The following is a 17,280-nucleotide window of genomic DNA, read 5'->3' on the forward strand; positions in this document are numbered from 1 at the left end:
CACACTGTAACAAAAGATTAGCAGATAACAGGCTTTAACTTACTATAACCTAAAGAGTTTGCCGTGTATCGCAAAAGTAAAGTACTATTTGTACTGCCTGCACAGTCATTGGTTAATAATGCATGCAGTGAAGACCATGAGATTTCAAACTACATCTAAAGAGCACAGAACCAGAGGGGTAATACATAAAGGGTCTGTGAGAAAGGAAGCACTGGAACTAGCAGCAAGGTGGGGTTGCCTGCATGGTCAGCCCTTCATTTGAATGCAAATGTAATTTTGGGGCAGGCAGTTATCTGTGACATCAGGCAGGACCTTAGTAAACTGTTACCACCAGCACCTGGTAACACCATTGTTAATCATGTGTAGTAAAGGGACATCAGGGCTAGCGTGAGTCATTTATAGAGCCAGTCAGGGCTAGAAAAGAGAGAAAGAAAGAGGAGGGGAAGAAAGATCAAACAAACACTGTGAGGAGCAGGATGTCCCAGCAAGACAAAGCCAGGCTGTGAGCATCATGTATGTGAGTTACCTTTTGGATAAGGAAAGCAGCATGTATCCAGGATCTGCAAGGTGTAGCAGCAACAACCTGCCTGTGCAAAACTTTGTGTCTACTCCATCCTATCCAGATTACATGGGATATCATCATGTGCCGGCTCTGGACAATCACGGCCAGCCTGCAGGGCCATGGGCACCTCACTACGGCCCACAGAGGGAGGACTGGACCGCTTATGGCCCGGGACCCTCCAGCACCACCGCTGCTGCACAGATCAACGGCTCCTCTCCTGGCCAGGTCTCCTACAGCTCTGCTGATTACAGCTCCCTGCATCCCACCGCAGCTGGGGGGTTACCTCCCGCAGACGCACCTAATGCCCAGCAAATCTCTCCCACCAGCCAACGGCACAGCTCTTATGAATGGATGCGGAAAACGGTGCAATCCACTTCCACAGGTATGAGAGTGCTGAGTTTTATGCTGAAAAGAGGTTTTGTTTTGGCCAAGTTTCCTGCTTACAGGAAACATCCTTAAAAAAAAAAAAAAAAAAATCTAGTTGCTTTGAAGGATTCTCTTGCTAGTGCCTAAATAGCAATTCTACTATTGGTGCGTGTCTTTAATTAGATGGTTTCCTACATCTCTTGCTTGACTTTTAATGCTGGGGCAGATGAAAAAGATGTGACATTTGTTCACAGCAAAGTGCCTTCCAATAAGATAATATGCTTAAAAAAGTAATTGCTTTTAACAGAAGTCCTATAGATTTAAATGAAGACACATATCTGTGGACAGAAATCATGATGAAAGCTTCATATTTCCCCAATACTTTTTTTCCTGAAGTTTTAGAGTAGACTTGAAAGACTTAAGTAAAATGTGAAGGGTTGGACATGAGGTTGTGTGTTAGAAGCAACCTTCCCAAACCTCCTTATTCAGAACATTGAAATGAAATGAGATGGGCGAGATCAAACAATGAGTCAAATGAAAGCAGGAATGATAAGGAAAGGCTGGTTCACTTTGTAGTGCTAGCTTTCAGAATATGCAGGAATACAAAGATCCATCCTAATACAACCAGTTAATACCTTGACAGGTCAATCTCCATTGCGTAATAGTGCATGAGTGAAAAATAATGCTTCAACTACCTAAGTCATAAAATAAGTCATGCTGCTTCAGGCAAAGATTCATCTTGATTGTACAAAGGAATAATAACAACAAAAATAAAGAAGTACAACTACTAAATATCCCCAAATGAACTGTCTATATCCTAAATCAGGTAGCAGGAAAAAAAAAAAAACAACGGAACAAGACAGGCGAACAGCACAGGAGAAAGAGAAGGAAACGACCTGAACAGAACTAAGGCACAATCTGCTATAAAGATATTTGATCCTCTGAAGGGCTGAACAGTTTTGACATCCACTGAGATCAGTAGGAATTAGAGCTGCTCAGTATATCCTCCAAAGAGAAAGTCAGAGTATTTCAGTATTATATTTTTAGGAAGCTTCCTTTCCTTTCAATCCTTCCTGCCATCTCTGTTCCTGCCACACCTGTAAATAATTTTTAAAGAAATTTTGAATTTTAATGAAAGTTCTGACTTGGTCTTGATGGAAAGACAATTATTTAAAATATGCTCTAGAAAAATAAAATTAACCAGATACATAAATTGACTTTGTTAAAATAATGCCCCTAATCTGTGTGGACAAAGTCATCACTACTGTGACTACAACTTTATGGATAGTCCACAGAAACCAATATGACAATCCGCAGCGTAAGTTCTTACTCTAGGTGAAAAAAAAAATTCCAAATACAAGAAATAGATTTTTCTTTTTCTAAATCACATTTGTTCTTCACTGCATGCTACCCAAAAAAAAGCAAGAGGGCCTGATCTTGCAAAAATTTATGACATAATTTTGAGCACTCCTTATGAGGGCAATGAAATTGCTCACAAACCATATGACTAACCATATAAGTTCTGATGGCAAAAAAACCTAGACAAAAATGCTTTTCTTCTCCTCTCTTCTTTACTTACCTGCCTCTTGCTCCCATAGATTTAAAATGCAGCTTCTCTGCATGAAAGATTTGATCTCCTGACCTGCTTGTACTGCCCCTTCTAATAAGGGAGGGCACTGTGCTATATATAAAAGGCAATATGGATCTAACTGCCTGCTTAACAAGCACGCTTGGTCTTTGTAGCAGTCCATATCACAAGCCTGCAAGGGCCAGAGCATTCACTGGCCATGCTGGGAGTCTCTCCATCCTGAAGTGACTCAGCTAGAGAGGCACTGAGTACCTTCAGCTCAAGAGGAATTGGAAAAATCGGAAAAACCATATCCCCTCGAACATCTGCAGGCCAGCATAAGGCTCTCTGAAATCAGTGGGAGCCTGCCCATTCATTCCATGCCTTTTTTCATATGCCAGGAATGCTCAGTTCCAATAAGTTTTCTTCACTGGAGCCAGTTTCTCTTTCCTCACATCCTCCCCCTCTGTTAAAAAGCATAGACACTTTTTTCCCCCACAAAAATCAAAATGAATACTAACAGCAACTAACACTAATGGGACAGAACTAGCTATGCAGTTAAATGAGTTTAGGTTTGCCAGTGACTTTAAATATGTGAGTGGACAGGCTGCAAACACAATGGATGTTTGCTGGATCACAACCAAAATGCAGAGATACTTGTTAGATTGAATCTACTGCTCTTTACATTCTTAAAATTGAATATATACATTGAGCATGACCTTTCTGTCTTTTTGAAAAGCCAGTAGCAAATCCAGTAGAGGTTTTGTATAAACAGGATCTGAGGAATGCACCTATTATGTATTAACTATCCTTATTCCCTGTGAAATAGATATGAACTACTATTCTTATTTGAAAGATGGAAAAAATGAGGCTCAGACTCACCCAGAGCAACTCTATCAAAATAGAAATTAGATGAATGAGTTTCATTATTTGTTCATTAAGTGGTGCAAAATATTATTGAATAATAATAATACTATTTCACCATGGAAACACAAACTAATAAGGCAAGTGATTTTTTTTTTCATTATGATCTTGTAAGTCTGCAGAAAATGTGCCAGAAATCATAGCTCTTTAAAATCTAGAGAGATTCTTTCCATAGGTTTACTTACATGAGCAGTCTGACTTGTGAGTAACAATGCAGGAGCAGAATCAATGACATTTGCACCTCTAGAGATTCATGGCTAGCTTCTCTTATTGATGCTTCCTGGCCTCATGATCTGTCCGATGACAAGTAAAACACTTCATTGAATTTTCTACCATAGCATCATATTCTAGAGGTCTTTCTATATTCTCTCATTCAGTTTACCTGGAACCACAAAAGCAATTACTTTTATTTGGTCTTATACTGTGTAATTCCAAAAAAAAAACAAACAAATACAAGACCATGTGTTCAGCTGACGTTATGTGATGTTCATGAAATCATGCTACTTGAAACCTCGGGAAGATATTGGAATTTATTGTGAAACCACCATGCTGGTCTAGTGGTGCTGGAACGCATGCCCCGCAGCAAAGACCTCATGAGACTTCCATCCAGCATTGCCTGGTCAGAGGATGTCTGGCTCAATGCCTCTCCCAGCACCTTTGGGAACTGGCAAGACTGATCCTACAAGCAGGATGAATAGCTACAAGGACTGTCTACTGCATTCTTGGGGGTGTTCAGGAGACAGAAGAAAACGTGCATTTTGACTCAGAGCACTTCAAGGAGAAAGCCCTAACTGTCTGGTATTTTCATCCAAGAACACAGTTGAAAAAGGCCTTCATACTGCTCCTGTTTCCCCTCTCCCCTCCTAAATTGCCAGTTTGAAAGGAGAAGTAAAGCCAGGGAAAACAGCAGTTATAACAGAGAACAGAACAAAGATATGAGTATGAGGGATTTGAGATGACAAGGCTACAAATGCTACACAGATACATGCACATAAATAGCATGATTACTCTCAAATTGTCTGATGGAAAGCAGAAGAAACTCATCCTAGAGCAAGTTATAGGACTTCTTTTCTTGGTTTCAGTATTTCGGTAGAGCTTTATGAACATTTTCACAAAGAAGTAGACTTTTCTTTTTGTCTCTGTGAGAAATCAACAAAAACTGAGGTAAAAACATGTCTAAAAATATGTCTGAATAGGTGATTTCCAGTCAGTTTCAGTAGCAATGAGAATTTCCTCACAAAGCTTAAAATACACCCTAAGATCTGCACTTATGTTGCCATAAAATAGGAAGGGCAGGAGTTTTGAAACAGAGGGAAGTTAATTATAAGCAGGGACACACATTTCCTGTACATGATAACTCTCCTGTCATTCTTGTTCAATAAAAGATTTACCCTGAACATACAAAGACTATTTTTACTGATGATAACACGTGCTAACGGCATCATTGCTAATGTAGTGTAACCAGTATAAATGTAGATCATCTAGTCTTTGCAGAAGAAAGATGGTACATTCCCTCAGTTCTAAGGAAGAGAGCCTCTGAAGTAGCCATACCTGCAAAACGCCTGAAGAATATATAACACTTGAAAAAAGTTCAGCTAATCACCTGTGTTTAGCCTAGCACCTCACTGGCAATAGAACTTCCCCTGATCTTACTGCCTACACACCTGCCTACATTTTCTGCATTTCTGTCCTTCAAAATAAAATCCACACAAGAAGACCAGACATTGCTGAGAAGTGACAAAAGATGACCCAGCTCTGGATTCAATTACTTCAGTATGAAGAAGATTAATAAAACAGATTACACTAACAATCTGAAGAACAGAATTTGGCCAATAAATGTTATTACAGAATAGTAAAAGATATCCATAACAGACAGAAAACACAGCAGTGTTTTAAAGTACTGCTGAGTAACAGAAGTGAGCAAAACAGAGGGAGAGTTCTACAAGACACCTGACAGATTTTGGTTCTGTTTCTCTTCTTTTTAGCATGAGTCATCTCAATATGTATGATAAGAACAAATAAGCAAGGCTCACCAGAAAATATAAATACAGAATTTCACCATGTTTCACAAACCTTTATGCATCCAATTCTGCAATGATGAATAGTCCTGCTCATCTCAGTAAGAATTCTGGCAGGAACATTTTATAGATTGGGCCTCTATAATTTTTCTAACACAATGACAAGGATTTCTTAAAAGTTAACTTCTGCAAAATGTCCTGTGCACCACAATGTCCTGCTCCTGAACACATTTTAAAATACTTTTTTTTTTCCCCAAAATTTCCGTTAGGTGAGTAAAATCAACCTAAAGTGAATTTGGCCTTTTCTAACTGATAAAATAAGTGCATATATATTTAGAGATAGGCCCAACACAAAACCGGGTCCTGATCTCTGAAGGCTTTATCATAAGCTCAAAACCTATCTCTAATCTTTCCCTTCATACTGAGCTGACACAAAGACGCACATCTGAACTGAGCCTATCTCCAGGCCAGAAAAACATTCCACATTTCTAACTTAAGTTGCATTCCAGGCGCAGGTATTGATGTTAACTCCCTCTGACGCAATATTAACCTATGTAAAAGAGATCATGGTGCTCTGGAAGTAAGCTGACACTATTCTGTACTCGGATACCTTCTAAGTTAGGTAGCTGCTGGATTTTTATGAATGATGCCAATTTACAGAAGACAAGGGCATTCCTGCACAGTTAAGAGAGAAGGCACTGAGAAGGGGGCCAGGGCCAGTTCTAATGCTAATTTATTTTGCTTTGTAAACTAGTTGTGAGGTCTGATGGTGTTTTTTTTTTCCTTTCCTGGGCTACATTGTCTTGGGTTTTGAGGCCTATCTGTCATATTGAGGCAACAGACCCTTTTAACACTTCTCTTTGCTTTGATATGCAGTCTTGTCTCTTCCTTCTCCCTCTTTTCTTCAGCAGTTATATTGCCGGAAAGGGTGATGATTTTCACAGCAAATAAAGAGGCCTTTCCCGAGCTTTATTGTCTTCAGAAGAAATGCTCTGTGAATTTTATGGCCAATAGGAGAGCTTTTCCCTTCCCCCCAACTCAAAATTTCTCCAGGCAAAAACATTGCTGAAGTGGCTATCATAGAATCAGATTATGATTTGGGGAATTTGTTTCTCTCCAGAAGCACTCTTAGACAGTCATTATTTGTGAAGTAAGTTTTTGACAAAGCTCACTGTACTTAAATAGCTCAGCAGAGCCAGGGAATGCACTCCCCCCAATGCCACCCCAAAGGCAGTCATACTACAAAGGTAGCTGCTTCAAAGCAGCTGCTTTAACTACTGATAACCTCCCCAGTCACTTGCAATTCCCTGGCATAACTGGCTAGGATAGAAAAGTTCCAATAAAACTGATATTATGTTGCAATAAAAATGATACTCTGTTGCTGATTAAAATTATAAACCTTGCTCCTTACTAAAAGATTAATTAAGATCATAGAAAGTTAGATGTTAATTTCACTCTCCTATCTAAATGGGTAAAAAAATGGCATTTCGCTAAGGGATTGGATTTATAAAAATAATAACTTTTAGTTTTGGATTATTACATTCATTAGTTTCTAAAGAAGTTTGAGAAATTAAGAACATCCTTCTGCTACCTCTGAGGTTAATTCATAAATTCTACCTCAAATTTAACTCAGGTAATAGTTCTGCTTGAAATAAAGTATTGCAACCAGTATTGCAAGCCAATACAATACAAGATCTGCAAGATTTGGCAAGAAACACAGAGAGGATCAACTCCATCTAACAAACAAAATTAGAGACTAAAGTATCAGATTGCTTACAGACAGGTTTTGCTACCATTTGTTTAACGTTGGAAAATACATAGAAAATATACTTTGCCTTTGAAAGAAAATGTTACATTCAGTGTAATTCCAACCCAGCATCCAACAAAGGCTCTAAAAAGTCTCTCCCTGACAGGTAAGGGCATGTGCCTAACACAATGAAACATGACTTTGTCAGGACAAAAAGTATCCTCCTGGAAGGCTCTGGCCCATCTCAGCTCTCCTTCTCTGCCATTTCACGTGCAAAGTATTACTCTCAAAAAATCAGATTATTAAGGATAATATTTACCTGGTAGATCATAGAGATTTACGCTCAGACTATTTTTTTTTTCTTTTAGGAAAGATTCTGTTTTCCAAATACATTTAATTTCTTCTTCAGTTTAGAGAGTAAAGAAAAACATTCCTCTTCTGATAATAAACATTTTTCACTTAAAATCAGAAGCGGGAAGGTGTAACTTGACATTTACCACCTTGCTTTGGCAACAGAAGACCATCTGATATTTGTCCATGGCTTCTGAATGAGAATAGAGTTGAAGATAAGATCACCTTGTTGCTCTTTTGTGTACTCCATTTTAACAATGTAAAGCACAGCTATGGAAACATTGTAGGCAGTTAGTTCCACAGAATGACCCCAAATTCACATTTAAAGAGGGGGAAAAAAAACCACCCAAAACAGAGGCTAGAAAGATCAAAAGTTTAAAAAATATACAGTAAGGCATTAAAGCACCACAGGTGATGATACGTTAAACAAACAATTTATCCTCCCAAAGAAAGAAAACAAATGTCTTGATATTTATGTGAGCTGAATCGAATCACCACTGTTCTCCAGGGACTCTCAAATTCTATAATATTACAGAATTAGCCTCACTTTTCACTTGATTATCAGGGTAAATGTAATTGGGCTAATTCCACTTTCAATACAATTTCACAATAGTAGAAATGCTACTAAAACAAAAAATAGTCTTGGGCATGTACCATGGCCAGGCACAGCATGGCAGAACCCTCACAGGGAACTTAACTGATTCAAGTGGAAGTATTTTTGGCTGCAGGGAATGAGCAGAAACCCCAACACAGGCAACCAATTTGAACATGTCTCTACTTATTCTTCCTGTTGGAATACTGCAATAAATAAGCTGAAGAGAAAATGCCCATATCACTGTAAATTCACTAGTAATGTGTAGTGCTCTCCCAGGGAGGATGCAGCATGGAGCTGAAGGAGAAAATTCTGATTTAGACCATGACCTACAAGCCTGGGAAGTCCTAGAGACAGCCTGTCACACAGAAGGACCGGTTGCTGTCCACAGTGAGAGGCACAGCAATATTTGCTTACAGTCTTACAGTGTCCAGGACTTTCAGTGCTAAACAGGTCTGCACCTGGATCTTCACAAAGAGCATAAAAAGGATCAGTGCCTTAAGGTCTTTATTATGTAAATACTATCATACTGAGCCAAAAATTCTTACAATTAACACAGCACTGATTGCCAAATAAAATGAAAGAGACAAAGAGATATGGCTTTCAAGTTATTGCCATGTGTTATAGGCATTTAGATAGAAAATGATGAGTAATGTCATCTTGAAATATGTTCTGCTATTAAAACAAGAAACTAAATCCTACATCTCCCTTCACAGATGGAGGGAAAAACTCTACGAAACCAAGTCCTGAATTAAGGTATAAAGTACTTCAAGATTCTGCTAATCTTTAGCCCAAATCTTTAGTCACTAGTGAAAATTCAAAAGCAACAGGCTGAAAGAAGGGGCTGCAGAGAAGTCAGGCCTTTAAAATCTCCAGCACAACTCGTAGCCTGAAAATCTGTCAGTGCTCTTCTTTCAAAATTAATTACTCATATTAGGTGTGCAAGCCCTTCAAGTCTGAGAAACCCTTTTTATGAAAAATTATGCAGCCACACCCTTTCCAGAGGGTAGAGTGTACAAAGCTATGCAAAGTCTGCAGTAACTGTTAAAGGCAGCAAGCCCCAATATGCCTCAAGTTTTATGCATGATCTGAGAGAACTTGAAAGAGGCTAACCATTCATTGTACTATCACAGTGATCAGCAAGGACCCAAGGAATCACTAACTAGTACCACCATACAGATGGTACTGCGAAACAATACCAGATAAAAACACATTCCCTGTCCCAGACAATTTACAGTCTAAGTATAATAAAAGAAATATCCAGAAGAGTACAGATACACAATGAAGCACAAGCAAAAGATAAAGGCACTATTGACGAGCGTGACAACACTGGTCTTAGCACATCAGTGATCTAATCTTTCCAAAATGTAGCAAGTCTTTAGGGAAGGGCTGAAATGCCATGGGTTTTTTACCCCTGATATGAAGAAAAGAGGAAAGGTAGGTGACAAAGGGAACATCAGCAGTTTGTCTCTTTCTCATCTAAAAGGCAAGAAAGTCTGTCCTGAGAAATTAGCCTGTACTGAGTTTTCATAATTTCGGCCACTCAAATCTGTCTTCACCGTTCATGTCACTTAACTTCTAGCAGTCTCAAGCACTGCTAAGCTCTGCCTGGTTCAGTCAGTTGTACCAACCCAGTGATGAGATAGCAATGGTACTTGCAGAGAACAGATGCTGCAGTTCTAGCATTGTTCACTGCCCTTGCTAAAATCTTATTACTTTCTTTTTTTTCTCATTTTGCTATTGTCATCCGAAAATTTGTTACTCTTCGGACTGCTGTAAAGTCATGGATAGATCGTGTCAGATGACCTCCAAACTGAAATAACAACAATATTATGTGAATTTTTACAGAAACAAGAAATGAGGAACTTTGGAATCTCTCAATATTTTCTATGCAGTAAAATACACTTCACAATTTTCCTCAGAAGCAGGTAGCATTATATAAGCTTTAGAGATGGAAAAACTGAGCAGTTCAACACTATGAGGAAGCCTGCATTTGAGCTGGGACCACAACCCAGGTTTCCTGGCTCCCAATTCTTAACAAGACCACCTTTGATTTCTCTAATGATAACACAAGGGCTATAAGGTAGCACCAGTTTGTCACCTATTTACTACGGAGTAAAACCAAAATCCGATGGTTTAAATTCCTGTGCTGTAAATCACGATCAAGTCCATGGCAGTTGAGGGAGTTGCCCTGGGTAAGTGCATAGAGTATCAGGGCTAAAGTACCCATAAACGTATTTTCAAATGTAAGTCAGATATTTTGTGTTACTAAATTTTAAAAATTCTAGCTTGAAGCTATGTGTTCTTTTCTCAAAACAGGTAAAACAAGAACAAGAGAGAAGTACCGGGTGGTTTACACAGATCATCAGAGATTAGAATTAGAGAAGGAATTTCATTACAACAGATACATTACAATCAGGAGGAAGTCTGAACTTGCTGCAAACCTAAGACTTTCTGAGAGACAGGTAGAGTATGGTTGACCCGCTCAGGGTTTCCTTTGAATTTCTTATTGTTGCAGAGGACGTAATAGCACTGGTTAACAAAGCAGAAATGCTAATACCTCTAGTAAGTGAACACTATGATTGGATTTGCCTCACAGTGCAGGAACTCAAAGCTAAAGGGCTTGGTGGCTGCCTTTGCCCTTCTTGCTAAATAGCACTAATTCAGCTCCAACGATGCAAGTAGTGAGGTGCACACCTGCAGAGAAAAAGCATTGAGCAGTCTTAAGTACAAGTCTGCTCTTAGAAACAGTAGTTCATAAATTCCCCCAAAATACTGTTGGATCTCTCTCTCCCTTACTGGGGCAGTGACCGCAAGAAGAAATTTTTGCAAAAATTTCTAAGCAGAAGTCCTGGTTTTGCGGAAGTCAACAGAAACTATAGAAACAATTTCAGAGTTGGTTACACTTTCAGGGAGGCTGGTCTCAGCAAAGATGCAGCCACCAAATGAATTCAAGTTGATTCAGCACACTAAAGGTATTAATTTCTTTGATTGCCTTTTAGCTTTTGTTAAAGATCTCATAAACATTTGATACTTTTTTCTCCCTCCTCTTTCCCTCCACCAATACCACTTGTTTTCCTGTAACTTAAATCAAGACCACTATCTTTCCTAGCCAAGAGATAAATGCAGATTGCTCAGGATCCAGTTAGTGCCACATACCTCAATATGTAATCCCAAAACCTGAATATTGTTACTGCTATACACAAAGACTTTACCACCTCCTCCCGAAGAGAAATTGGTTAGGCAGCCCCTGGCTCTAAAGCACTTCCCTGATCAGTTGGTTCATGCACATGACTAAGATGTGCCAAGGAGCCTCACAACACGGACTGTCTGTCCTGGTTTACTTGAGAATTTAACACAGTACACTGAAATAGGCAGTTAAATATAAAATTAAAAGTGCTATTGAAGGATATCCATTAGCAGATTTCAGGGAATCTATGCTGATTAGTTTTCTCTTTGTAAATTTTACACTATCACAGCACTGTTACCTCAGTACATTACTATTCAATACCATTCACTGAAAATTCTACTTGATTCACCATTGTTTGCGGGATCTAATGAGTAAGGAAAGTCTAAAATATACCTAGCTGTAGATAGGTAGATATATGTAGGTATGTAGGTACATCTAACCTGCACATGCCGAAAGAGCTTACAGAAAGGCAGAAGCATACAGACATCTTGCAAATATTTTTCAATCTGCAGCTCAGTGCAGGTATTTAATTAAAGAAAATTCAGATTATTTCAACTTGGCATACAAATCATATTATTTGTATTTTCCCTGACCAAGAAATTCTATTAACTCCAATGCACAGAGCCTAAACTCCTGAAAATGTAAGATTAGGAGAGAATTATATAACCCATAAATATGACACCATCATTGACCATACACTATCATGGCCCTAGATGCACTATGCTTCGCCTAGACCCTGAAACATCTTTCTGGGAAAACTTTTCTACTGGCTGTGCCAAGATGATAACCAGGGCCCTGAAAGGAAATCTCAATCAGGACAAAAAGACTAAGAAAGATTCTTTAGACAAGGAACGACATAACATCTAATCAAGAACAGAGTGGTAAAATGAAGGACTGTTGATACAGGAAGACAGGAATAAAGGAGATGGTGAGAACAAGAAAGAAGATTAGACCTGGGGGAGAAAGCTGCTTGCAAGACAACTCAACCATTGAAAAAGCACTGAAAGAAGAGAGATTATTAAGTGAAAAGAAACACAGAATAAATCAGACATGGCATTTTAGGCTGTTTCCTCTTATGTATTTTGGCAAACACGTTGGTGATGCTAGATTAGCTCAGGACAATTAGGATGCTACAAGTTTGATGCTACTGCTTTAACGGAACAGCATTTGGCCCTGAAATGATAGTCCATAAACTAAAGCAACAGAAGGAATGACCAAACATTCAAGATGAGAGCCTGGGACTTAAGAACCTGGGTTCATGTTTCCATAATTTTTGTTTGTATCTAAATTCTTCATCTGTAAAATGGGAATAATGTCTCAATGATAAATACACCGAGATTATCATACAACTCCTTAAGATACTTGTGGCAACACTGTGGGTTAACTACCATGTTTCTTTCAAAATACCATAATGCCCACAGATAATATCACTTGTAATTGTTTATTTTCTGATCATCATGCTCTTTTTCTTTCCTACTCAACAAATCACTGTTCTCAGTAAATGATTGATTTTGTTTCCTTGAGTTATACAAATTGTGATAAAATTGCCTCCCTTGTCATCTGAATATCAAAGGGAATACCATATAATAGCTCTGAATGTGATAGCTTGACTCATTACATAGACAAGACATAATATAGAGCTACTTTCAAGGATAAACAAGGACAAAGCTGGAATTCACAGGTTTAAATGCAACACTGCAGATTCATGTCTAAAGGCATTTCACCTGCCACATACAGGTGAACACTTACCCTTTCATGTCTGACAAAACTCAGTTTAATTCTGCTGTACTTTCAACAGAACATTGCACATCAACCTCACCTCATATCATAGCTTGTTCCATCCCACCCTGAATCTCTGTTCATGCATAGATGCTCCATTTCTCCCCAAATATGGCTGCATTTCTGTGATGAAGCAATGACATATATGGTATATAGCAGTGGACTGTGTGGGAAGCACAATCAGTACCAGATTCTTGTTCCATCTACAAATGCAATAAAAAACCCCTGACTATTAATTCATTGCTTCCATGATTCTTCAAAGCCTCACATGCACTAGCAGCAACTCACAGGCACAAGCTGGGATGGGATGTGTTGATAGCAATTCTACTTGGAACTGTAGTCCCCTTATTCTCTGTCTTACAGTTTGGACCAAACAATTTGGACCAAACATTGCAGCCTTTGAAACAGGAAAGCAGCTTTTGTTCCTCAGTCCATTGCCAAACAACATATTTAAACTTACTATGACCTAAAGCATCCAGTTTTCAGGATAAAGATATTCTCAGAGTACTTTGGCTCTCAGAAGTGATGCATGTAATAATTATCCATTCGATTTTGTACACTTTTATTCCATAAAATACACTTTCTAACAATAAAAACATCACCGAAAAGCTCCTCATCAATTTAAGAATAAATATTTGATTCCCAGATAGGAAAGATTTCCAGTGCAAACAGCAAACAGTTCTGTTGACTACTGCCTTTCTCAGAAGTCCTCATGCCGTTGATTTCTCCTGTGCTCTGTGACTTATTACATAAAGGGCCACATTGCATCCGATTAGTAATTGTAAAAACGTTTCCTGTGCTCCTCTGCAGGTGAAAATCTGGTTCCAGAATCGCAGAGCCAAAGAAAGAAAATTAATGAAGAAGAAAATGACTCATTTTGATGGCAGCAACCTTGGCTCTATGCAGAGTGACTCTAGCTCAGTGAGCCCCATGCCAGTTCCTGACCAACAGACTCATTCAGAAATGTCGGGTTCTTTATTCCCCCCACCACCTCCTCCGCCTCCGCTTCCAATGAGTGCTTTGCAGCACAGCGGGAGCCTGCAGCAGATAGTGGCCTCTCAGTGAGGCTGCCTAAAGTGCTGTTGCATAATGAACACTGTAACCCAATGGTACATGGAGCACTACAGTACGAAAGAGAGAGGACAGCTGGAGCTGTTTTGCATGAGTCCCCTGCAACACATAGCTCTGTGCACAAAAGCTTCGAGGACAGTAAACCACAAGCCATTTGTCAAGTCTGCAGGATAGTGTAAGTTCCCCAGGGCAATGGAAGTGCTTGTCCAAGGAGCCCTAGCTGCAAAGGGCTCCACACAGCACGTTAGGCACGGGCTGCGAGGAGAGCGGAGGAGCACGTACAGCTCCTTGTTACGCTACATCACAAAGAAAGCAAGTGGGCCACAGCAAGAAAACATTCCTGAGGTACCATGACAGCAGTATGCAAGTGCTGTGTCCCTTTCCTCTAGGGAAAGAGTATATTCCTTCCCCTTTGATCTCCACACAGGTCCCATATACTAACCTCTTTTTCATGGACTTTGCACGTGGATCTTGATAAATGAAAGCCCGGGTTATGTTTTGACCCACTGGATGGAAAGTCTGGGTGATGATAGTTGCTTCCATGATATTTTGTATCCTATAAAAGTGGCAAAGTGTAGTTATTTACTACATAAATTGCATTTATTTACTCAATGCAGTTATTGAATTTCATGAGACTACATAAAACATGGATAAAGATGAAGTAACTACATCCAAATAATTTTAGATCTGGTCTAGCCCTCAAGTCTATTGAGATAGTGAAAAACTAAAAAGTTAAATTAAGAGAAGGCAAAGTAAAACATTCTTTTATTTAAAAATGAATTCCCGCCAATTTTTAGGAAGGTGCCTAACAGCAATCTCCTAAATCCTTATCTGAACTTCTAAATAAGAGGCTTTGATTTCAGAAATACCTATCTCTCCTATATTTGGTAGGTAATCAGTACATAAGTAAAACCACAACACTTCCCTCTGCAGGTGTTAGAACTTTGGGATCCTGATCCTCACTAATTTTCATCAAGGTGTTCTCCTAATCGCCTCCATCACTGTTGTGAATAACACTTAGGCACTACATTTGCGGGGGGGATCCTTAATTATAACGAATAGTACTATTAGATCATCAGAATGTAATGTAAAATTACTTTGTATATAAAGAGCATTAAAATAAATGACTTTTTCATTAATCATTTTTCCAATGTTATACCAGCTACTGTAGCTAGCATACAGCAGAAAGATTACCACAATCAGGGTGATAGTAAAAAGTTGCTTACAGAATGTAGAGAAGACTGGTAAAATGAGGACAGATCAGGGATGGATCAGTTTCTTAATTTCATTATCATTTCATGATTGAAATTCCAAACTAAGAGCAAATGGAAATCCACCTACACTGTACATTCTCACTTTTTCCTTTCCTTTCCTAGTGTCTGCTGGCACTAAATCTCCTTTTCTTTTTTTATGTGAATCTTTTATAATCAGGTACAGACATAATGAAGAAATTCTTCTCTGATTTAAGGTTCATTTCAACAGAAAGACTCCCACTGATTTCAATGCATTATGGAAGGTGGCACATGATGAACAGCACTTGGGGGCAAAACTGATTTAGTATCAAATTGATGAGCATGGCAATCAAAACAAAACATTGTTCTTCCAAAAGAGATATCCACTGGATGTGTCCCAAAAAGGCATCTATTGGAAATACACAGAACAGCCATTCTGCATAAAAAAGTGAAACGCTACAAGTATTCTCCACACAGATCCCATACATACGTATATATGGAGATGGAAATTGGAAAACCTTTCAAAAAAGAAAAGCATCCTCACATTTTCCTAATCATGCAAACATAAATATGCCTGCATACTAGAAATGAAATGAAATGAAATGAAATGAAATGAAATGAAATGAAATGAAATGAATAAAATAAAATAAAATAAAATAAAATAAAATAAAATAAAATAAAATAAAATAAAATAAAATAAATTTTTCCACATTTATAATCTTTAGAGGTAAAAATAGAATGGGAAAGTTCATCTTTTGTACCGTTAAACAATAATTTAGCATCTCCTCCTAGTTAAGTGCTCAGAACTCTTGCTCCAAGGTTTTGCAGGCTCAGAGTTACCTATTCTTTATGCATATTTCTAAAACATAGCCTAATTCTGCATTTGAATTTTAAAGAGAAAAAACAAAAACTTAAATCCCCTAAGAGAGAACTTTAAGATAAAAAGAGAATGCCTGAACATATCTTTCATTTTAAAATTATTCAAACATGATAAAGAATGAAGGGCCTGGCAAAATGACTTGTTTTATCTTGTTTACATGTAGAAGAGTTATTGAGGAAGATAAGTGATCACTTTGAAGATCTACTTCATTTCTGTTCCAGTTTGCTGAAACATGCTTGCTATAGGTTGCTATGTGTTTCCAGTCAAAAGTTGTTAAGTACACAAAATAAGGCTGTATTTTTATTTGCCGAAGTACATGTTCAAAGGTTAAAATTTATTGCACCAAAAGCAGTATCTGCAAACCCGGGCAATACCTTAGGGATTATTAACTTTCTAGTTATGCCAATGATTCTTTTAAGTAGTTTATTTATTTATTTATTTATTTAGTAAAATCAGCAATCTCTTGAACTAAATCTTTTCAATGTACTTTACTCTTTTAAATTGCTGTCCAGTAAAAACACATACAAAAAAACTATTGTTCAATAAGAACATGTAGCATCATTGCTTAGACAATATTGTATTGTGTATAACTAAAAATAAGAGATATACTTTCAATTGATTTGGCTCCAATTTTGTATTTTTGTCCAACAAAATATTGGAATATTATAAGTCAGGAAACACTGGTACCAAGCCTTAGAATGGTACCTACTTCCATTCCTACTTCCATACTTTGGACATACCATTTAACCTATCACTTTTATCACATCTATAAACTAGGAACACTCAAGCAGACTTGCTGTAAAGATTGATTAGTTGTTAGCTAAATATCTCAAAGAAGTCTACATTACAAGAGTATCTAACCCCTTAATCCTAATTGTGATTAAACCAACTATTGAGATATATCCAATTTTTAAGAGTAAGTCACTAACATTTAAACTCTATTGCCCAGGCAGACGAATGTGTCATATGCAAAAAAAAAAAAAAAAAAAAAAAAAAAAAAA

General features: G+C 38.1%; 1 protein-coding gene across 1 annotated transcript; it reads left to right on the forward strand.

The window, feature by feature from the left end:
- The first annotated feature begins 365 nt into the window (after nt 1–365).
- Nucleotides 366–14,161, forward strand: LOC112947046 (homeobox protein CDX-1-like). Its single transcript, XM_026039050.1, has 3 exons — nt 366–944; nt 10,447–10,592; nt 13,907–14,161. Exons 1-3 carry the CDS (start codon nt 512–514, stop codon nt 14,159–14,161), a joined length of 834 nt encoding a protein of 277 aa, XP_025894835.1. The 5' UTR covers nt 366–511.
- The last annotated feature ends 3,119 nt before the right edge of the window (nt 14,162–17,280 follow it).

Source organism: Nothoprocta perdicaria, unplaced genomic scaffold (genome assembly GCF_003342845.1).
Source record: "Nothoprocta perdicaria isolate Ctin4 unplaced genomic scaffold, notPer1 scaffold_22, whole genome shotgun sequence".
NCBI lineage: Eukaryota > Metazoa > Chordata > Aves > Tinamiformes > Tinamidae > Nothoprocta > Nothoprocta perdicaria.

Coding starts and splice junctions, on each gene's coding strand:
- LOC112947046 (XM_026039050.1), top strand. CDS start 512: ATGTATGTGAGTTACCTTTTGGATAAGGAAAGCAGCATGTATCCAGGA. Junction 945..10,446: donor GGTGCAATCCACTTCCACAG/GTATGAGAGTGC, acceptor TTCTCAAAACAG/GTAAAACAAGAACAAGAGAG. Junction 10,593..13,906: donor TAAGACTTTCTGAGAGACAG/GTAGAGTATGGT, acceptor GCTCCTCTGCAG/GTGAAAATCTGGTTCCAGAA.